Below are 23,976 nucleotides of genomic sequence, written 5' to 3'. Positions count from 1 at the left end.
TTTGAGTCAGCCTTAACAAAGGTGAAAAAATTTAATGAAATTATTTTACAAACTTTATATAATAACCGGCCATGCCTAGAAAGCTGCATATCCAGATATTGTAGTAGGTCTCGACCAATCAGCAATAGTTAGAACCTTTCAGGGTTCTACAAAAATACATATGCTGCTCACCATGTGCCCTAAATTTGTGTGTGTGTGTGGGGAGGGGGTGAAGAATGGCGGGGTGAGGGTTTTATTATAAATAATTTTTTTATCTAGCACTTTAGCACTCAAACCCCCAATATCCCAGTGCTCTCTCAAACCTCTGTAAACCTTAGATATTAGCGCCACAACGCTTTACAAGAACAACACAACAATGCTCTTAGCAAAAATTTCAGTGAAATTAAATTTAATTTGAGATTATTACACTAATCAAGCACAATATGTGTGCCCTTGGTGTGCGTGGAACCCACTATTATTAACAGAAGCTATCGACAACCAATTTCCTATGTGTGTTTAGGCCTGATTTTTTACTAGAATAACCCATTTTAGTTATTTCAAGGATCCTTAAGATCATCTGATGATGTTCTAAACTCAATTTTATTATTTTTCAAATTCTAATGAAGTCTCTAAAATTTATTTTAAGAAATTTTTATCAGTTTGGAATATAATTTTTATTCACTATAGAAAAAATTGTAATTTCCGGCATAATTTCTGACAGAGATATGTCAGCCAAAAAAAATTGTGGCCAAACTAGTAGTTTTTTTGCCAGAAATAATCCAGCGATTTTTTGAACGGATATACAACCAATAATTTTCTGACAGCTAATCCGTCGGTTTGGTTGACGAAAAGTTCTTGCCGACAACATTTATCGACGGGTTTTCCGACGAAAAGTTTTCGACAAAATTTTTGTCGGGTTACTTAAACATGACAAATAGTTTCAGACAGATCATCCATTGGAAAATTTTCTGTTGGAAAAATCATTGAAATTCTATCGGAGGAAGCCCTATTTTGAGTCCTTCGCGGTCGTCTGCTTGTATTTTCTTGATTTCCTCTATTTCTTACTCTCTTTCTCCTGGTCCCCGCTTTGTCGCCTATAGTTCGCAGCCGTCGTTCGCGCTCGTTCATCTCCTTTTGTGGTGCTATAGCCATGCGCTGCCTCATTCTAGTGTGTCCGTACGTCATATCGTCTATGATTTCATTGTATCTCGATAAGTTTTTTATTGCAAAAGCATTAGTAGTAAAGGCAGTTAAATGCTTGAAATTTGACATAATTATGAAGTTGACAATCTTGTTGAAAGCATGAGTTCAGTAGGAAGTTGGAGTGGATGTATAAGATATGAGAAAGACCATTTTTCAATTTTGTAAATGGATGCATGTTATGGATATAATATTATAAATATTTTGTATAATTATCATCATTTGGTAACTAATTTTGTGAGATTCATTACTTGAAATTTATAAACATATAACTTAAAATTTTATGGTCAAATCAAAACTCATTTAAGTTATTTTTTATCATCAAAGAAAAAGTGTTAAAAATCTTAATTAATTTACATAAGAGTTTGTCAATCATTCCATTTCATCTGTTAAAATAACATTCAAGGAAGAAGTTTAATTAATTTTTAGATAGAAAAATGATATCCTATCTCTTGAAGGGTGAAATGTCTAAGAAAATTATCTTCATATACGTACTAAAATAAAATCCTAATTTTTTAACCAACCATTATTCCTCTTACTCTATATTCTATTTTATTATGCATTCATCTTTTAGCCAACCAAAAGGTTCCTAAAAGGTGAAAAAATCATAGATCCAATGTGAAGCAATTAAAGAAACTTCAATACAAAATGACAGTATTGAAGCTCAGCTCTACATGACATGTTATTACACTATATTATAGCATGAACTATGTTGAATTTCAACTAAAGCACAAGTCTTAGTTGATTTTGTTGTTGAATTATCTTCATTATTAATAGTGCATGTTTAAAATCTTTTCTCATGTCAAAGAGATAATTCAAATCATTCTAAATTATATCTATGTGCACTCTAGGTCAATTTGCAAATCATTATGAATTATATGCATGTGTAAAAAAAATGTAACCCTCTAATAACTTTGTATTATGCATGTGTAAGATAAATTCTTCATATTATGGATATTAGGAATCAAAGAAGTTGAATGTATAACCGTTTGACGTAAGGACGAAATACATTAACATATGAGTTCGTTAATATAATGAATGTTTTCATCCATATAGCATGTCAATTGTCTAGCTTTCTCTCGGATGGAAGGTTTTACTGTCCTTATTCTAAACATAAAATTCAAGTCCACCTCACACCATATGAGGTAATTGTTGATCTATATCACAGAGGATTCATACCATAATTTTGGTATTAGACTTCTCATGGTGATTACAAGCCACATTTTGATTCTCAAAACGACATGTCCATAAGTTCTAATATAATTGTGGAAAAATATATTCAAACACTAGAGGACTTATTTTATGATGCAACTGGGACCTCTAGTATTTTAGGAGGTTATTTTTTTGCCGAAAATACCAACTTAAAAATCCGACAAAAATAACGGAAGAATCGTCTTTTTTTTAAGGAATCGTCTTTTTTTTAAGGTAACTTTTTTGTTGGAGAACCACCGGTGAATCCGTTGGAAATATTTTCGGCGGTCCTTTTTTCATTAGAAACATTTTTCCAATGCGCAAATTACCATCATAACATTTTCAGTCGGAAATCCACGAAAAGTCCATATTTTCGATGGAAAAAGTTCATTTCCTACTGCTTTTATATGCTAGAAATACTCGTTTGTCTTGTAGTTATTGTTTTATATTTTAAACAACTTATTGATTTTAGATAAGACCAAAATTATGATTATGGAGACTTTACTTTATTCACAACCTTGAGTGAAGGCCTATGTTGATGTTGAGAGAGTGACATTACCTTGTAATTCTTTTAAATTGTAATTTTGTGCTTTAAATATTTTAAAGGTCTTTTTGTATATTTTTATATGATGCACACTTCGATGTCCAAAAATAGCATGCAACTAATAGACCTACAAAAAAAATCACTTGATTAATAATGAATCTCGATGTATTATTCAAATGAGAATATTCTAAAATTGTATTTGAGATTGTCCAAATTTTGATTTAAACAAATTTATAATTGAACTAAACATGCCAATGAGAAAAACCCGTTAACGTAAAAGTGATCTAATTTAACTCCAATTGAGCCCAAATCAAGCACTTAAACAAAAGTAAAAAGTTTGGGATATTAATTAGGGGATCAAATGATTACGAGATCTTGCATAATTACACTCAAATCGAGTGGCTCAACGTGATATCTCCAATGATCCCAACATCAGTTAATTTTGATATCATTAAGACACATAAATATTAAAATAAGTACATTATCAAAGTAATTAACATGGTTCATCTAAAGGAGTGTTTCAAATTTCAAGTATATTTATCAAGGGTGATACTCTTAAAAATTATAATTAGACTCTCATTCTTTAATAGAAAGGAAGTAGTGGTGCAAAAAATAATGCTTAGGTTTGGACCTTGACTTGGAAATAGAGAGAGATTTTTCAATAGTCAAACCACCATCATCTTGTAACAACCCAAACTCTAAAATATCGAGATATGATCCACTTTGGCTTAAGGGCCTCACAGTTTTGTCATGTTGGTGTAACTTCTCAGGAGGTCACCATCCTAAGATTTCTCCGGGAAGAGCACGTTTAACTATGAAGTTTCTTAATAAAATTCTAACCATTATACCAAAAGGCACTTCGATGTTTAAGAGTTTAGTTTCTTTTATTTAAGGGATTTCACAATCTCTCACTTAAATAACTAACATCCTCATCAGCATCTTTATCCCACAATCATCCACCAAGCAGAGAAGATTATAGAGGTGGCCCCTATAAGTTCAAGTGGGGGCTCCCATCACGTAGCACTTTGTTACATATAAGGTTTAAGAGGTGGCTCACATGACATAGCACTTTATCTTGTATGATACTTAGTTCTCATATTCTAGCTGGTGTATTATAATGATGTCATTTTTAACAACCTAAACTCTTAACTATCGAGATATTGTCCACTTTGACCTAAAAGTCTCACAATTTTGTCATGTTAATGTAACTTCCCTTTGGATTACCCATCCCAAGTTTTCTTTGGGAAGAGCGCGCTTAACTGCAGAGTTGTTTAATAAAATTCTAATCGTTAAACCAAAAGATGCCTCGATGTTTAAGGTTTAGCTTCTTTTATTTAAGGGGTTTCAGACATCTAACTCCCATCATTGGACCATAATAAAGGACATCGTCATCATACTGCCATTTTTTTACCATTACCACCATACCACCTTTATCCAACCATCATTATCAAACCATGATCATACCTCCAATGTTAGCCACCACCATATGACTACATTGTTTGACCACCAATATCGAACATTCACTCTTCGACCACTATTATCCGATTATAGCTAGCCCTCCAAGCATCGCTCGACTATGATCCTTTGAACATCATCATCCAATTACAATCCCCCAACAAGTGTCTCCTGATTATAATGCTCCTACCATCATAACTTAACTATAATTTCTTGACAATCTCTCAATCATCATCACTCAACTATGGTCCTCTAATCACATCATCACTTGACTATGATCATGCAACCATCGTTGCTTAGTTATGTCCATCCAACCATCATCATTCGAATATGATCTTCTAACTACCATTACCCGACAATGGTCTTATAACCACCATCGCTCAATTATCATTTTCTGACCACCATTGCTAGACTAATTCTCTGGCCAATATTATAGGATCATAGTCGACCCTCATTGTCGAATTACAACAATTTGATCATTATCACCCAATTATGATCACCTGCCCACCATCACTAGACTAGAATCACTCGACCACTATCCCATGATTATGGCCTCTCTACCAACATGGTTTGACTACGATCCTCCAGCAATACTTTCCATATTATGGTCCTCTTACCACAATCGACTAATTATGATCTATAATCATCTTCGCCTAACTACGGTCTCCAACCAACATCGCCAAAAATGATCATACGACTATTGTGGTTGATTATAGTCCTCTAACCACCATCATTTGTCTATGGCTCTATGACAAAACCCTCTAACTTTATCACCCTCCATCACCACCAATTTTGACGTCTAGCTATCAGCTATAAGCCTGATGTCCATCTTGATGTCAACATTGACTCCCAACATTAGCATCCAGATTTCATATTAGACTTTTTAATTTATGGACTCCTCTTCTCAAAGAAGAATAACCAACATACAATAAATAATTTCTTAAAGAAAACTCCAATTTCGTAAGACTATTCCCAACTTCATGGAAGTCATTCTCTATAACTTATGTCAACTATATTATATCAATATCTCACACAATTATAGGGAAAAGTGCAAGTTGTAAACAACGACATACTTAGTAGAATAATTTCAAGGGAGATTTACATACATACCACTTTATACTATTCTATTTACATATTTAACACCTAAAACTTTAATATTACATACATGCCACCCATAGTTCATTTTTATATGAAATATGAGTGGTAGAAATGAAATATATGAGTGTTAGGAAGAAAATATGAGTGGTATATTTGATATTAAAATAGTATAGGGTGGTATTTATTTAATATTAAAATTTTAGGTGTTAGATATGTAAATAGAATGTTATAAAGTCGTATGTATGTAATTTTCCCTAATTTCAAATGGGCAAAAGCCTCATAATTTTTACTTTTCTAGGTTTTCACATAAAAATTTTAATTTCTCTTGCAAACTCTTATGTTATCTGTATATGTTGAATATTCATACACTGCTAAAATATTAAACTTTTTTTCTATCCTCATAAATTTATTGATAGCTAAAATTTTAAAAAAAAAATTAATTAAAAGAAAACAATTAAAGCAACCTTTCGAATGCAAAAAATTGCAAAAGCAGGCAAATTCAAAATGTTTAAATAATTACTTGTGGTAATCAGCCTCATCTTCAACAGAAAAAGGAAGCAGACAATATGAAGTAAAAACCTTTTTTTTATCTGCATCCATTAAATAGAAAGTTTAAAACTGCTATTCCTTTCACTGCATGGTTTCATAAAAGGTTCAGCTGTAGTTGGCTTCTTTTGTTTTTTCTCCATAAGTTTTATGTCCATACGCTAAACCGTATTGTTTACCCAATGCTGGACCTGCAAGGTTATAAAAGGCTTTGGAGGCTTTCTTATTTTGTCTTCTTCTTTTCTACTTGTCACATTTTAACTAAAACTTCATTTGAAACAAATTTATTACTATTCTTTAAATTAGCTTTCAAGTATATATTGTTTTAATTATATTAAAAAACTATTTCATAAAGCAGCGTAAAAGCTGTCCCAAACAATCACCGCTTATCAAAAATTGATTGCAGGATTAGGGGAGCAATTAAACGAGTCGGGTGTCTAATCAATCAAGCTCAACTTATTTAATTCTTATTGAGGCCGTATTTCAGTTCGAGCTCAACCCGAGCTCATTTACTGAATTGGAACTGGGCTCGCTAAAACATTTGAAGGCTTGAGCTCCTTTGGAAAGCACAATCTTGACTCGATTGTGGAGTTCAATTTTTTAATTTTAAATTAAAATTTTCATTACATTTTAAGTTTTACTTTTAATATTGAAAGAATTTTAAAAAGTTAAATATATTATATAATAATAGTTCAAAATTATTTTTAAAATATATTTTAAGTTAGAGTATAGGCTCGAGTGCAAACTCATGGCACAATAAGCTTGCCATGATTCTGCCAGGTGTTGTTAGTCATCGATCATTCGATCATATGATCTGTGTGATATTATCGCACGAATCTTAAGGTATGTTCTCTTTCTTTTATTTAATAATACATCATAAATTAACATGAGATAATCATCGATGACAATATTTCACGCTCAGCATGATAAAATATCTATTTGATCTAAGATAAATTAGCCCAAATATTCTAGAAGATAGTATCATGGTGAAGATATAAAGAAAGAAAACTCAATGGTGAACACCTGAGGCACATTTTTTTTTTAATGAACACCTTAGGCACATCATAAAAGAGTTATGCTTCATTTGGGACGGTTTTCTTCCTGCTTTTTAAAGCAGTTTTTTAGTACAAAAATTAAAAAATTTATATTAGAAAACTGCTTTAAGAAATAGTAAGAAAGCCGTCCCAAACGAAACGTTAGTCATAATTAAATCTAGGGGTGTCAATTTCGGGTCACGGGTCGGGTTCGGGTCGAACCCGGAACTGACACGGGTTGGCGGGTTGACCCGGCAACCCGCCGGGTCAACCCGAACCCGACCCGTTTTTTAAACGGGTCGATTTCTGGAACCCGAACCCGACCCGTTTTGAAATCGGGTCGGGTTCAACCCGGATTTTCCGGGTCGGGTTTTCGTTTCGTGTCAAATATTGACTTTCAAATCCTCATTCAGATGGGTCATATTTGAAAATTTTCTTAGCAGATGATCATGAATATATCAAAATACTTTAACAACCTAAGAGATCAACATTATGCAATAGAAAATTTGATAATTATTAGATTGGGGTTGAAAGATGAGCAATCATTTCACCTAAAACCTTAGATGTATATCCTATTATTGAAGGCTTAGGTTGTATATTAAAATAATTAGATTGGGGTTGCCCACCAAATATGTAATCCAACAAATTTTCAATAGATTTTAATTTTTTTTTAATTAAACAAAAATAGTCTTCATGAATTAATCATTTACCTTTATATGTCACAACCATTTTTTTTTTTCTATAATATTGCAAGTTTAATTTGATATCATGAATATTTTTTGTTAGACACCTGTAAATTAATATATTTTCCATATTTCCTTTACTCATCTGCGTTTATCTTCATCTTTAAGCTTCATATAGGCTCCACATTTACAATTGATTGTTCATCAAAAAAAAAAAAAAAAAGATCATTAATGTTGATGGTTTATGACATTGATTGCTTGTCTTGCTTTTAGTGAGTTATTAGGAAATATATGCTCCCACCTAATTATACTTTAAGCTGAAATCCTGCGATTATATAAGCTTATATGGACACTAAAGATTTTAAACATAAATAGGAAATTTTGATAACTAAATTTTTTTTTAAGAAAAACTATTAATTATTTTGAAGTATTTTAAATATAGAGGTTTTGAAAATATCAAAATATTGATATTTGATTTGAGTAAAATAAACTTAGAGAAATTTTGAATATTTAGAATTCATCTGCTAGTTTAATTTAGTGACCAATTTTTAAATACACCGCCATGATCTGTTGCCACCACAGGCCATCGGTCACCGCCATTGCTGGGCTTTGCATTTTTTTCATTTTATTTCAAGACAAACAAACAAAATTTTGCATGCATTTATTTTATACTTTTCTAAACAACTCAAAAAATATTTTAAATACATTGTATTTTTTTTACACTACATTCCTTTTTAAGCAAACCGAACGACCCTTTAATCATTTTAAATTTTGAAAAGCACACCATCCTTCAACATGGAGAAATTATTCTACGCGGACACCAGATGGTCTGGTGACTAATCAGAACATGTCATGTCACCCGGTACACAGCAGTACCAAGCATCAGTACTGAGCAAAAAAATGTTGTGGCGCATTCTGGTTGGTCTCCAGACGCCGTCCAAGATCCGCATAGAATATTTTTTCTTCAACATGATATATATATAAGACACATGATGTAGTCTTTTAACTATTAGAAAAAATTCAATGATGTTGCTTTTACTTAGCTCATTGTTATGTTTTTCTTTTTTTACTTTTGTATCTTTATATAGATAATAAATAATGTAATGCTCATAAGTAGCATTATGCACATGACCAACATATGATTTTACATATGATTTCCAAATCCTCATGAAGAGCTGTTTTTATCCAAAATACTAGTATTTCATTGCGACTACTCAAATCAAATTGATCGAATTAAGCTTCATTTGAGACAGTTCTGAAGAAAATTTTGTATTAAAAAACTAATTTGAAAAACAGTAAAAAAAAATTATCTCAAATGAAGTCTTAATACAACTCAACCGGTTTGAATTGGTGTCTATTTGCCTATCACTTAGCAGTTTATTTATTGATCTTTAATGAACTGATGACAATGAGGCACGCATAAGCAAACTATATTCATGCATTGACCAATATTCCTCCATTTACAATCTAATAAAAATACTAAGCACTTGCTTAGCACTACCTAATCTGTGGGTCCTTAGATATGCTAATTAAACATGAAGACAGTGATATCAAGTTAGTGGAAAGGTTGGATGGTAGGTTAGGCTTTATCTCCCATTAAAAAATTAAAAACATTATGATAAAATCCTCATTTAATTTTGAAAAGGTTGAAGTTGCTCCAATGGCTAATAAGATTAAAGAGAGTCGTCTTAGATGGTTTGGTCGCATAAAACGTTAGTCTTTTGATGACGCGGTTCAGAAAGTAGATTTGGCCTATTTTAAAAAAGGTAAAGATAAACCAAAAAAGACTTGGTTATGAAGTATTAGAAATAAAAATTTTATTAGATTTAAATGAGAATTTGAATCTTAACGGGACATAATGGAGAAAAAAGATTCATGTAGCTGATCCCACGTAGTGGATAAAGGCATTATGATGATGATGTTGTTGTTGTAAAAGATATTTTTATTGAATTTTAAGATATTTTTCTATTTATAAGATATATAATAATTAAAGCAATTATAATTGTTATTTTCATAGATAAAAAAATAGTATTTTGTGAACAATGTTTTAATTTGAAAAAAAAAAACTAAAATTTTAAGCAAATTTGATCAAAATTATTGTGATTTATTTTAATTTTGTTCATCTCCCAATTGCCTCCTTTCTTTGAGGTTTAGTATTTGTGTTGGCCTAAAGAACAGTCAAAATTTTCCTTTTATCACATTGTTACTAAAATATTGGGAATATGATCAGAGAGCATGTGGAAATGTGTTTTCTTTTGTTTTTTTTGTTTTTTTTTTTTCTTAAACAAAGAAAGTGGTTTCCATTGTAATCCACTTAATGCTTGTTTATTAAAGAAATCATGTTTGTGGATTAAAGGGCATAAAAGTTAGTTGTCACTAATTACTTTTTTATTGGCTCGAGACAGTGACATATGTCTCCGATGGAATACTACTTTGTAATTTTATAATCATGATTAGGATTAGGATCATGCCTCGTAACAACTTTGGAACTTTACATGCTAATCTTAATTCACTACGGGAAAATCACTCATTATCGGTGGTTTGTTACGGCGTTTACTAGTAGTTTTCTGGCGGTTTTGTAAAACACCGGCGGCTTGTCGGCGGTTTGTGGGATTTAGCATCCCTTCTCAGTTGCTTTAGTTAATGTTGATATAATATGATTGCCTCATTTGTTAGAAGATAAAGATATTTATAACAGTTTATAATTCATATCCCTATTGTTGTTATGGTGGTTTCTTTCCTGTTATTTTATTATGGATTGGGTTGAGACTTTTGAAATGATTTCCTTTCCGTAGATCCTTTGGATGTTGAGTCTCAGGTGGTTTGGGTTATTCAAAATGTGACTACTGTTCTTCCACTTATGATCTTCCTATATATTATCTAAGTATTTCGTTGGTTTGGAGATGCAATGATAGTTGTGATGATTGGAATTTGGTCTCTTGAGCTTAGTTATTGGGCTGCTGAATTTTATAAACTCTTAGTTGTATGTTTCATGTCGATGGTTAAAATTCCGCTTGTTATGATCTTGCTCTCATTATTTTCGAGTTGATTTAAACATCTTATTCGGTGGTTGGAAAGGATGTTTGTTGGTTTTGCTAATTATTAGGGTTTCTGTGTCGTTGGAATTGCTACATGTTTCCGACGGTTTTGTCGTCAGAAACTTCGATACAGGACAGAGGCAATTTTGCCGCAGGTTTTTTTATTTTTCGTCTGTAAAAACTGGCGACTAGCCGGCGATTTGGCCGCCGGAAATACCGGCGGTCTCTGGCAGTACTTGCATCAAAATCTTTCGGCGGTTTACCTGCGGTTTTAGGTCCATTAATTTCCAGCTATTGTAGCCAGTGGAAAACCGCCGGAAAATATTACCGCCAAAAATATGCCATTGGTTTCCATTCCCTACACGGTTTATTCCAACGGTTTTTAAACCGCCGAAAAATTGAAAAATCATCGGAAATTGTCATCGGTAATGGACGATTTTCCTATAGTGTGATATGGTTCACTTTGTTAAATGATTTGATTTCAGCAAAATGCACGATTTAATATCATTTTCCATACGGGCGTTGGAGATCTTTGACTAATTAATATTTCTAGTTTATCACTAGCTAAGTTTTTCTTTTATTATCATTCAATTATGCTAATAACTTCAGTTTCAATTTTGCTGCATGAGGCTCTTCATCTACTGGATGAAACAATATCTTTTTCTATTGCTGGAAGAGGCAGATAACTCTTACTTGTATTAGCACGACTGAGATCTGTTTATTGATCTTCTTGGGGTGATATGCGATATTGCTATTGCTAAAGTACTGGATTCTGGTTGTTAGGAGCTTTTTCTATCTGTTTGATTGCTTTATAGTCTTGATATGTTTTATATATAGCTATATTCTTTCAATTGCTGGTTCATTGGACTTATAATCTTTCAGCTGCTGAACGATAGTGAGCTGAATTTTTCAAGACTTCGGGTCTATGAACACCCTTCAGACTACTAAACTTCACAATAAAACATATATTACCCATAATAAACGCCATTATTACAGTTCTATGAGCACCCTTCGTCATGAACAAAAGAGTAAATAAAAGTAATTAGTATTGCAGTACAAAAAAACCTTGAACTTAAGCCTTAGAAAACTTAAAGTGACTTTTATGGCTGAAGGTCCACATGCAGCACCCACCATCGCTTTGCAATAGATTCATATGCTTTCTTTTCCTTCCTTTGTGACAGTAGATCAGGATTAATGGTGGTCACTAGCTAGCTTGCCCTCCCTTCAGTAACACTCCCAAGCTTGTCACCACCTTTATTCAAAACAAAAATGAAAGAAAGAGAGTACGTACGTACTAAAAAGGCTTTAGTTTTTCAAAAAAATGACTTGCACTTCTCCATTGAGATCCATATAGAGCATCCAAGGCATAGAACATGAATATTCAGAGAGAGAAATGGTTCAAATTTTATTTAAATTTTGACATAATAATCACTCCCCCCATCTAAAATTCTAAGATATTATATATATTTTTCAAGCACAAATATAATTTTTTAAAAAAGATTTAATTTATTCCCCCTATAAAATTTTAGGATTTCAGATATTTATTGAAAAATACAAATGATATTTTAAAATAATTAATTTATAATACTCCACCGAAAAATATTTATGGCTCTGCCAATGGAAAATAGTCAAACCATTAAATATAAGAAGTGTTACACAATAAAATGAAGAGAATTAATGGGCAAATTTACACTATCGCTGTATCTCAGATGCAAAAATTATATCATTATTGTAATATACTTTCTGTATACAACAAAATAGAGAAAAAAGGGAAATATAAAAGAGTATGATGGAGATATCCACTCACTGTTTCTCAATAATTCTCTCTGTGTTTGATTTTACTATATTTCTATTAAGAAAACTTCACTTACAAACAAATTAAAAAAGAAAAAAAGGATTGGACTTAACTTTTTCAGCTGTACCAATCAACAAAATTCTCCTAAATAAAAGTCAATGTAATTTTCTTTGCAGTCGATCTGATTGATTATTCTAAGCAAAGTAGAGTCAAATCTTCTTCTTTTTTAATGAATTTGTTAAGAAAATGTAATTAACATACCTTATTTTTGAAAATTTTGATTTAAGAACATAAATTTGATAAAGGTTTCGTTTGTGACAGCTTTCTTCTTGCTTCTCAAAGCAGTTTTTTAATACAAAATTAAAATTTTACTAAAAAGCTGTTTTAGAAAGCAGCAAAAAATTAATTAAACTGTTCTTCCTCTTAAGACTATGCATCCTCTTCTCATATTTTCCTTCAAGAGAGCCAAACTACAGCTATATGTACCAATTAATGGTTAATGATATAGTGTAGTGAAGTCAATGGAGATGGAAAGAATAGAGAGAGAGGAGGGCCTCACAGAAAATGTCTTCTTCTTCCCTTTCGTTAACTGTACAGGCTTTTTCTTCTTTATTCATACCTTCCACCAGCCATGTCTGCCTACTTTCCTCTCACGCACTGTCGGTTAGTTTTCATATTTGAATATATTTATATTGCTTTTAGCTGCAACATCAATATTCACACTTAAGAAATCTGATTAAATTTTTTTAAAATATGTATCAATATAGCTTTTGGTTTATTTTTCATAAAGAGCATTTTTAGAATATGATATATATAATTATTATGCATTATAATATTTATGATGATAGAAAGAGTTTAAAATCTCCGAGAATAAGCTTATGTGACTCTCATCATATGCATTATATTATTCATGATTGAGAGATTAGTTGTTGGTCATTGAAGAAGTATATATATATAAAAGTTTACCATGAAAATCTGAAACCAAGAAACATAGACACTAATCTCATAAATATTTAATAATTATTTGTCTAAAGATTCGTCGGTCTATGGATCCGTCGGTCCGACAAACCAATCTCAAAATTGGCTTTGTCGATATTACATGCATCATACTCAAACATATCTTTTAAATTTTATATTATGATAATAGTTCTCAATATAAAGATTATAAAATGGCTCATTGTTGCTTAGCTTGGTTGGTGAGCGAGTGCAGTTGGCAATCCCCAACCCTTGCTCGATTCCCCTCAAGCGGCAACGCCTCTTAAGTGGGACCCAATCAAGTGCGGTCCAGGAGATTTCTGTGGTGGGTGTCTCTTCTAGGTCAGCCAAGGATTAGTCACACCGCCAAGTTCCCTTTCGGGGATGACAGCGGGTGGATACCCTATTCCAAATATATATATAATGATTTAACTTCCTCCAACTTATGGTGCTCCATATCTTGAGTCCAAAAGAATCTCAGTCACACATATCTTCAATATCTTTGCACAACAATTATTAAAATAATCAATATAGGCATATTCCTATTAAAAATTTTTATATTATTAGTTAGTCTCTTGCCATTTTAGATATTCCGTTACTCTAAGCATATCCCATCATAAGGTAACCCTTCATGATAATGCCTTTGCTTATCATAAATCATAATCTTCCTACACTTATACAAATCACATTTTTTGATAATATTAACCCGTGCAGAAAAGGTTAAATCAAATCTTCCTAAAATCAATTGTACCATGATTTAGAGATGGTGAGTGTCACATTTATCCTAAATCAAAATGTGAATATTAGTCTATCTTTTGACAGTTTCGAAGCCCCGACTACGACCTTGCCCAAGGAGTTTTAAACTTTCTTAAAAAAGTTCTCATATTTTCTAGAAGCTTCAAGAAAGATAGTTGTTTAATACTTTCTTAATCTTGATTTTTTTTTTATTGATAAAATGATATATGACAAAGGGTTTGCCTTGATATAACCATGCATGAGAAGTTGACATGAATAACCTTTCAACATTGTAGAAAGGGTTGTCCCCAACCAAGACTGACTCCTACAAATAGCATCAAATTTTTATATGCTAGAGCATTCACTGTAGTAAAGAGATAGAGAGTTTATAAGACAATCAAGCACACATATATAGAGATAAGAGATGAGTGCAACAATTATAAAAGACACCAAAATTTTTACATTAAAACTCTTGAAAGGAAAAAAAAATCATAAGGCATGAGCCAATTAAAATGATTCATCTATTATTTATCATTGGTTATAAATAATGTCCTTTTTCGGGAGAAGGCATTGATTCAATGGAGTAAATATAATATATAGAAGGCATTACATGTTTGAACTTGGAAGATCCCTAGTATAAGATATCTTTAATAAAACATTTATTTGTTTTTTTTTTTTTTTTTTTTGTCGTACTCCTTTGAGAAGAGGAGATCGTAGACCAAGAAATCCAGTATAAATCCTAGTGTTGATAATGGGAGTTGTAGTTGATGTCAATAACATACATCAGTCTTATAAATAATTGCACATGTTGGCATAATCAGTGATGGTAAGTGATGAAATCAACGAGCATCAATGTAACTAGTAACAATAATTAGAAGACTGTAGGGTAAAGGACCATCCTTTAGCAATAGTGGTTGAAGGGCCATCATTAGGCGATGGTGGTAGAATGATGTAATTGGATTGGGGAGATCATAGGATCGTTGTCAAGCAATGGTGGTTAAAGGATCATAATTGGGTAATAGAGATAGATCGGAGTATTATAGTCGAGGGTTAGTGGATTGTCAAAGGACTATAGTCATGAAACGAGGTCAGATGACCTTAGTTGGGAGACTGTGATTGGAGGATCATAGTAGAGCCTTGCTGGTTGAGAACTATAGATGAACAAAGGAAGTCTAGTACCGTTGGTCGGGTGGTGGTACAATGAAGTGTTTCGAGTGGTGTTCTGACATCAACAATCAAGCAGTAGCCCAATGATAGTGTTCTGATAATGATGGTCAGATAGTGGTTCGGTGGTGGTGCTCAAGTATAGCCTCGGGATTCTCAAAGCTTCTAAGCTTTCTTAAATCTCAAACACGATTTAGCTCCAACTCCCTCTTCATGTTGAGAGCAGAAGTCTATTTATGGATTTTTAGAATGTCATATCTCATATATATGAAGAAAATTCTAAATGCTCTTTCGAACAGCCTTCCTTTGATCATTTAAAATTCTTTAAACATTCAAATGTCTTAATATGGATGAAATTAAGTGATCTTAAACTCGTTAGATTTGTCTTACTGATACCCTAAATTTGACTATAAGCATGAAAGATTTGGAATCGTTTGATCATCTAATTAATGTTAAGTTTTTAATTACCCTTCAAACACTTTATCTAGGCTCATTTGGATTCTGATTGGACCACTTTTGATATTGTTAGGTTCGTATTGTTGAGACGTTCAGTTTGACTATAAGTTTATACTTCAATTTTTAATTCTGAAAATCCTTAATTTAAATTTGCATCAAAATTTGTATCTATGCAAGAAGATTTTTTTTATGGCCTATGAGGGGTAATTAAACCTTTTATATTTATATAATTTCATCTGCATATTTTATTTTTTTTATGATCAGGGATTCATTATTTATTTAAGCTATTATAATTTTGTTAGTTTGAGTCCAAATAAATTTGCATAGATATAAAGACAGAAACCGAATCCAATGTTTAATAGATATATTTACATATAAATACCTTTATTTTCTGTGTGTTTCTCGGTGGGGTCAGTGGGGACCATATCCGTAAACCAGTTGCTCACGCGTGAGCGCCCGCGACTCTCCCGCTGCACGCGCGTCTGCTGCCTTTGCGTGCCGACCGCACCTCATTTTACCAACCTTTTTTAGAAAAAATTATTCTGTGCAGACGCTGAATTCCGTCCCGATGTCTAAGCCCGCGGCTCGGTACTGTGGTATAGAGCATGGGTACAGTATCGAGCCGCGGGTACCGCTCGGTATCACTGCTCAATAAAACTTGCGTGACTTATTCTAATTTGTATAGATATGTAGAACTATATTCAACGTCTGCACAGAATAATCTCTCTCGGGCCCGAACCCTTTACGCTCTATATCCATTAGCCCACATATTATAAATTAACTTGAAATTTGTATCTCCCAAAAAAATTATAAAAAAAAACATTGAACTTTGAAATTGCTTTTACAGCTAAAGAAATTTATGTAGAAAAATAGAGGAAATGGAAAGAAAAATAACTGCAAAGGAATTGAATTAATCAAATTTAATTTATATTCATGCATGCATACCTTCATGGGTATTCATTATCTTATAAGGGAATGCACATACATAGCATTCAAAAGTCATTGGTCATGTTGTTATTGATGAAGATGAGTGTGCGCACGCATAGCTATGTGTTAGGGTGCATGGGGTTTCATGCTGTAATGTGGCTTTGTTGGGCTGTGTATGGATGCAATTTGGACCATTCACATGCCAAGGCGAGCAGGTTGAAGGATGGGCACACTGAAGTGTGAATTCGTGCATCAAGCTGACTCGTGAGCCGATTCAGACTCAACTCATTAGAATGCTTGATGAACCGAGCTTATCGAGCTCGCGGGTCAAGCTCGAACTTGACAGCTTATCGAGCTCGAGCTCGAACAGACCTCCGCTCGACTCGTGAGCTTGTCAAGCCGCTTGCGGATGTGACCTTCAGATGCCGGAGGGAAAACAAATCGAAGGTTTGGCAGGAAAACAAATCGAAGGTCGGGCGTGCTGCTCGGAACTTTGATGGAGCTCAGGATGATGATAGAGCTCGGGTTGATGATGGAGCTTGGGACTATGACGACACTCGGGACGACGACAGAGCTCGGGTTGATGATCGAGCTTGGGACGATGATGACACTCGGGACGACGACAGAGCTCGGGTTGATGATCGAGCTCAAGATGATGACGACACTCGGGACGACGACAGAGCTCAGGTCAACGACGGAGCTCGAGATGACAACGATGCTCAAGATGACAAAAGAGATCGGGTTAATGACGGAGCTCAAGAGGACAGTGGATGCGACAACGGAGTTCGGGACGACGGAGCTCACATGTTGCTTGGGATGTAGCTCGGCAACAGAGCTCAAAATGGATCTCGACGAGCCGCTCGACGTGAGACAGGTAAAGCTCGAGCTCGGCATTTGGCAGACAAGCTCAACTCGACTCGTTTGCACCCCTAATCCTAATTAGTGCCTTAGATTTCATTGAGACATACTTCTCTAACCTCTCCAACGAAATCCATCTTCTTTAATTAACAATGTCATATCATGCAAATAGTAAAGTTTAGATACTATATATGTAAATTAGATCATTCTGAGTGCTATGTATGTAAATCCTCTCATCTTATATTAATTATATACCCAAACCTTAATGATTTGTTCATAAAGAATGATTTAACAAAGCTTACCTTAATCTCTGTGTGAATCACTTTCTTCTTAATCTTGCTTTCTGCATGCTTAAGCTTATAATTACGTACTTGCTAAGCAAGAATGATTCAAGAATTAATTTGTTTTTCAACGTACTGCATGCATGGGATTGCATGGATTGTAGGAGGGAGGATTAGGTGAGTGGGATAAAATTAGTTGGAGGGGATTAAAGAACACTGGCTTAATTAATTTTATAATTAAGCGTTTTCATGCAGTGTTAATGATGAAGAGTCATGGTCCTAATTAAGGTTTTTTGCATGGCATCATGCTAATTATGACTAGTTTTTGAGATGATTATGCTTCATCATACGAGCTCCTAAAAAAATTAGGACAAAATCTTTTTATGTATTCTTGTGCATACGCTTTGTTTGGGACGGCTTTTTTATTGCTTTATACATTAGCATTTTAGTAAAAATTTTGTTAAACTAATAAATTTTGTACTAAAAAGTTGTTTCATAAAGCAGTAAGAAAGCCGCCCCAAACAATGCCTACGGCCTCGTTTGTTTCAGCATTTTTTTTCCTTTACTATTTAATTAGAAACGGAGAAATTTTGTTTTGTCGCTATTTGGATGGGACTCTTCTATAGAAATATTTTTTTAGGGAACTTCAATTTTTATACTGTTTTGAGCGAAGCTTTTTGATATTTGCTTCGCCGTTAAAAAACTTCATTCCCTTAGCCATTATTTCTAAAACTATTTTTTACAAAAGAAGAGAAAAAAACCTAAGATCGGATCGATTGAGTATGAAGCAAATGATCAAAATAGAATGGAACTATTGAAAAATTATCGTGATAGAAAGTATATTTGCTTATGTCTGGATTGACAAGAGAAGCCAAAGGTAGCAGCAGCAGCAGCAGCAGTAGCAGGTGATGAGTTGAATTGCACAAAGCATGACCCACTGAAGCACTCTCATAATAATACTTGCTGGGCAGGCAGTGGGGTTCACTTTCACTTCCCTTTCAGTTGCTTTGCTTTCGTATTTTCCATTTATATATGCATAAAAGTAGTAAAAGCTGTATTAGTTTTTGTAGTGAGAATTTCCTGTGTTCACAATAATAGCCAAGAATTATGGCCCCCAAAGATGGGAACATGACAAGAGAAAGCTATGATCTACCCACCGCCGCTTGTCCAAGTGGTGAAGAGCCGGCTGGGCAAAGCCCAGGTATCTGGTTCAAATCCTTTGACAAACAGTGAAATCCTTAAGTGTATGTTGACCCGTGTAAATTGGTGTGGGTAGCATGCTAGGTCGACTGGGATTTTCACCGGCCCAAAAGCAGTGCTTACTTGTCACAAAAAAAAAAAAAAAAAACTATGATCTTGATGCATTTCTGATGAGTTTACCAGGTAAGTTTTTTTTTTTTTAACTAAGTATTCAAGTGATGAGAATGCTTGCTTCTCTTTGAAGATTTGGAAAAAGTAGAGTGTTATATTTTTAAATTTGGAATCATGAAAATAGTGATATTTATGATTTATTTGGGGTGACTATAACTTTTTATAAAGATGTTTATGAAGATTTTTATGTGGAGAAAGTGCTTTTATAAAAGCTGTTGTGGATATTACTCTTTTTTTGAAGCTCCCATACATGAGTAGATATAGTTATAAAAAAACATGCAACCTTCTCACTACAAAAAATTCTGTAATGCAATGAGAAACCAACAAGCGATTGTTAAGTTGAAGTGTAGTTGCGATATGAAAAATACAACAGTCAGAATTCAGAAAGCTAATCTTAAGGTTTCATTTGAGACAGCTTTCTTATTGCTTCTTAAAACAACTTTTTAGTACACAAATTAAAATTATTATACTAAAAAACTATTTTAAGAAACAGTAAGAAAGTCATCCCAAACGAAACGGTAGAGTCATTTGATTGCTTAAAGAATGCAAATGCTTAGATTTCATCAATTGATAATTAGATATAATTTTTTTTCTTTTAATAAACATAAAGTGAAAAAGAAATCTACATTTTCTGATAATATCTTTTTTTTTATTCAGTAGAAAATAAATGAGATCTTGGTGATAATACAGAACAGATCAGAGCTGTTTGACATGTTAAAATTCATCGGATAATTATTGTCTCACCATTTATAAAATAAAGGACGGTCGTTTAGACCAACGTACGTTGAAAATGTTTTGCTTAAAAGCTAAGTGATTGGGAACAAAAGTAGGCAATTTTTTCCTTTCTTTTACCGGACAAAAGCAAGTATGAGGCCATGAGGGGTTGTTTTTTTTACAAAAATTTAAAATTTAGGTGTCTTAATTTAAATATTTTATAATATTTACTTGTTTGAAAAAGAAAATTAAATGCAACTATTATTATTACTATTTGTTAGGCCATGTTACGAGAATGACATGTATGAATGGCACAGACACTGGCATCGACAATCAAGATGGTCACAGGTGTGTATTGCGGCTCGGTACTGTTCAGTACCGCTGATGTGGATGCGCCTGATTCGCTTCCAGACATAGAGCTGCATCCGAACTCCGCACAGAATAATTTATCCTTTTAAGTGCAACAAGAAACTCACATTTAATTTCAGGCAACTTATCATAGGCTCATGTAAATAGTCTGTGGGTGTCTCATAGAAATGTTTGTTTTCAACCATTCAAAAAATGGCAAATATGATAATATTTAGTCTATTTGAATGAGCTCATAGAACACTGTGATTTGAATATGATAACCTTCAAATTCTCAATAAAAATTAAATTAATTAATTAATTAATTAATTAATTAAATACAAAGTCATCTGCCTCTGACATTTCACATTGGTAAGTGTTTCTTCTGCATTATGCTCTCTCTACTGTTAACAAGCATCTGTCTCATTCAGTACTGTTTTTTTTCTTTATTTTGTGTTTTATCTCATTCTTCTTGTCCCCCAATAGTTAAAAGTGAGTTCATGCATAAAAGATAAAAGCCAGTGACTATTCATAGATTAGAGAAAAATTCCCTCAATGAATAAAAATTAAGGCTTTGCTTGTGATAGCTTTGTTACTATTTTTTAAAAGTGTTTTTAGTACAAATTTTGTACTAAAAGTTGTTGTAAGTAGTAAAAAAGATGATCCAAACGAAGCCTAAGAAAGATTTTGAAAGCTCTTAATATGCATGGCTATCTCTGTTTGGGTGATTGTGCCGTGTTGGTGGCTTCAAAACTTCAGATGTTCTGCACAAACGGAATATAACGGTTGATTTGAAATACCCCATGTGTTTCTCGGAATATGAAAGCACTCACCTCTTTTTCAAATGCAATTTCTCATTTTCCATTATTTTTTATCTTATTCTTGATTCTGGATGCTTGCTTCTAAGACCCACCCAATACAATTCATCTCTTAGACTGGATTAATGATCTTTCGAACACTTCAGCTGCTGCTAAAAGCCTCTATTATCTATTAACTTGTTGCGATATATTTCATCTAGAGGGAACGAAATTATCGTCGTTTTGGTGCAAAAGCTAATAGCATTTTTACCATTACTTTTAAGATTAATAGAGCTGTTTTTTCTAAAGTTTGCAAGTGGAGGAATGGAGTTAACTTATTGGATTGCTCTAGTCAATGTGTTTTTACTGTTGTTTGTTCGCCGTTTTTTGTGGCTTGGGGGATTTTTTAGTGAAGCCATGGACAGTGATATGTACCTGATCTCAAGCTATACCTTTTGGATGGTCTTCGGACAACCAGGGTATTCTCGGGACTCTATAGCTTCTTCTATCCCTCTATTGGGGGTTTTCTTGTGTTGCTTCTCTATTTGGGCTGTTTTAGATTCCTTTTTTTATTGTTTTGGGCTCTTTTTGAGCTTTCTCCCACTTTTTTGTGGATATTTTATTTTTTACTTGTAATTCTTTTTCGATCAATATACAGGCTTGTCCCAAATTTTTTCAAATATATAAACATGTCATAAATTGTTGCAGCAGTAGACTGAAAACTTGAGCTAAACATGTTACTTCATAGAAATATAATAAACAAGGAGAAAGTAGGCGAGTTGAATCTCATCAATGTACCAACATACTGCAATTTCTTGGGAAAATCAGTCAGGTAAACAGCATCATTCTTGCTTCCTCTGTATTTAAATCCAAAGCTAAGCTTTGAAGCTTAAAAGATTCAACAAAACAGATTTCAAGATATTCCAGGCTTAACATATCTAGATACTCCCCTTAGCTCTTACTTTAATCATTATATCTGCACGAAATCCCATCAAGCCAAAAACTAGTGCGGTGAATTTGACTGAAGGTTTAAGCTAGCTGTTTGATAAGTTAAATTTAGCTTGAACTGACCTCCTAGTTGAATTCTTTATGAATGCTTACATGTTTTTAGGATTAAACAAATTGTCTAATGAGATCAGAATTGATCGAAAATTAAATTTATTTTTATTGATATCGAATTCATATTGAATTTGATGATAAATATGGTTGAATAAAATAACTTTTTAATACAAAAATTTTAATTTTAATTTTTAAAAACTACTTTAACAAACAATAAGAAAATCATCCCAAACAAAACCTTAAAAATTAAATTGAGACAAATTTTGTACTGTTGAAATTGCTGTCAGCCATTATTTTTTTATCAATTTTTGAAAATTATTGTGATGAAATTTTATTTTTATGACAATAGTGCTTATAAAATATATATTTTTGAATTTTGAACCAAAAAAAAATTATTTATGATACACAATGATTTCAAAAAAAAAAAAAAGGCTTTACCTTATTTATGATACACAATGATTTCAAAAAAAAAAAAAAAGGCTTTACCCACTATCTTATAAAAATCACAACCACCACACAGGACCTTAAGCCAACCTATTATTGACATGAGAATCAAACAAAATGATTTTCTCATAGATATTGGGGCCAAGGCTATATTAGGGCATTGTTTGAGGCAATTCAAACTTTCTATTTTTGCTTTCAAAAACTCTTTTCTTAGTCACAATTTTAAAAATATTTCTTAAAAAATATAAAAATTTTAAAGATAAAAATTTGAAATAATAATGAAAAACTGTCTTTCAAAAACACAATATTTTTATTAACGACTTTTCTTATAACAAAAGCAGTCCAAAATCTGCTCCAAACAAAACCTAATTTGATGATATCAAATAATAGAAAAATTATTAGGAGCGGAGTGCGCACCGTCCGCACAAGCACTGAGTACCCAGCGGTACCCAGTGCTGGTACCTAACGCCAAACAATGCTTGTGCAGACGGTTCTCCCCGTCCACACTCCGCACATAATAATCTCTCCAAATAATAAGAGCCAATGAGGCAAATGCAGCAAAATTAAGATGGGCTCATTTGATTGCTTACCGAATTCAAAGGATTACATTGTGACCTGGGCCCTTATATTAACCTCTTCGTTAGTTCGTTGGATAATGAAGAGACTAAGACTTCGTTTGGGACGGCTTTCTTTACTGTTTTTTAAAACATCTTTCTAGTAAAAAAAATTAATTTTATACTAAAAAACTGCTTTAAAAAATAGTAAAAACGCCATCCCAAACAAATCCTAACAAACTGTTAGCTGCTTCAGGAAACCATGCCGGATATTTACCATCAAGGCATAAATTTAACTCTGAAATACTTTACAATCCACATTTGATCCATCGAAATGACCAATGCATGACATGAAAATAACATATTTATGAATTTAAAGTTGCCATTTGCTCGTTCAGCCTTCCAATTTTGGGTGAAAGATATTACAAATTCATAGAAGGAATTAAACAAAACTTGCTATAAACGCACAAATTTATGAGTAAACTTTGCTTTATCAACATGAAAATTGTAGTATTTTAGCAGCTAGCATCGAATGACACTTCAGATTAAGTAAACCATACTTGCCAAAGCAATTCAGATGGCATCAATATTAAAAAAATAAAAAACAAAAAAAATAAAATAAAAAATACCTTTCATTATGTACTCTGCAGTTTGTACTTATTAAACACCATTTGAGGATGTAATCCTTAGTAATTAAGATATGCATTAATATCCATAAAAGACTGTTGAAATG

At 32.9% G+C, this 23,976-nt stretch overlaps 1 protein-coding gene across 1 annotated transcript; it reads left to right on the top strand.

The window, feature by feature from the left end:
• Positions 1–17,120: 17,120 nt before the first annotated feature.
• LOC110110006 (prostatic spermine-binding protein-like) lies at positions 17,121–17,642 on the top strand. The gene has a single exon (XM_020841277.1). It carries the CDS (start codon positions 17,121–17,123, stop codon positions 17,640–17,642), a length of 522 nt encoding a protein of 173 aa, XP_020696936.1.
• The last annotated feature ends 6,334 nt before the right edge of the window (positions 17,643–23,976 follow it).

This window comes from Dendrobium catenatum, unplaced genomic scaffold (genome assembly GCF_001605985.2).
Source record: "Dendrobium catenatum unplaced genomic scaffold, ASM160598v2 fragScaff_scaffold_1220, whole genome shotgun sequence".
NCBI classification, from domain to species: Eukaryota; Viridiplantae; Streptophyta; class Magnoliopsida; order Asparagales; family Orchidaceae; genus Dendrobium; species Dendrobium catenatum.
The sequence above is the reverse complement of the archived record's forward strand: the minus strand, read 5'-3'. Positions and strand labels throughout refer to the sequence as shown.

What these genes read in the sequence shown, in the direction of transcription:
- LOC110110006 (XM_020841277.1), top strand. Translation starts at nt 17,121, where the DNA reads ATGAACCGAGCTTATCGAGCTCGCGGGTCAAGCTCGAACTTGACAGCT.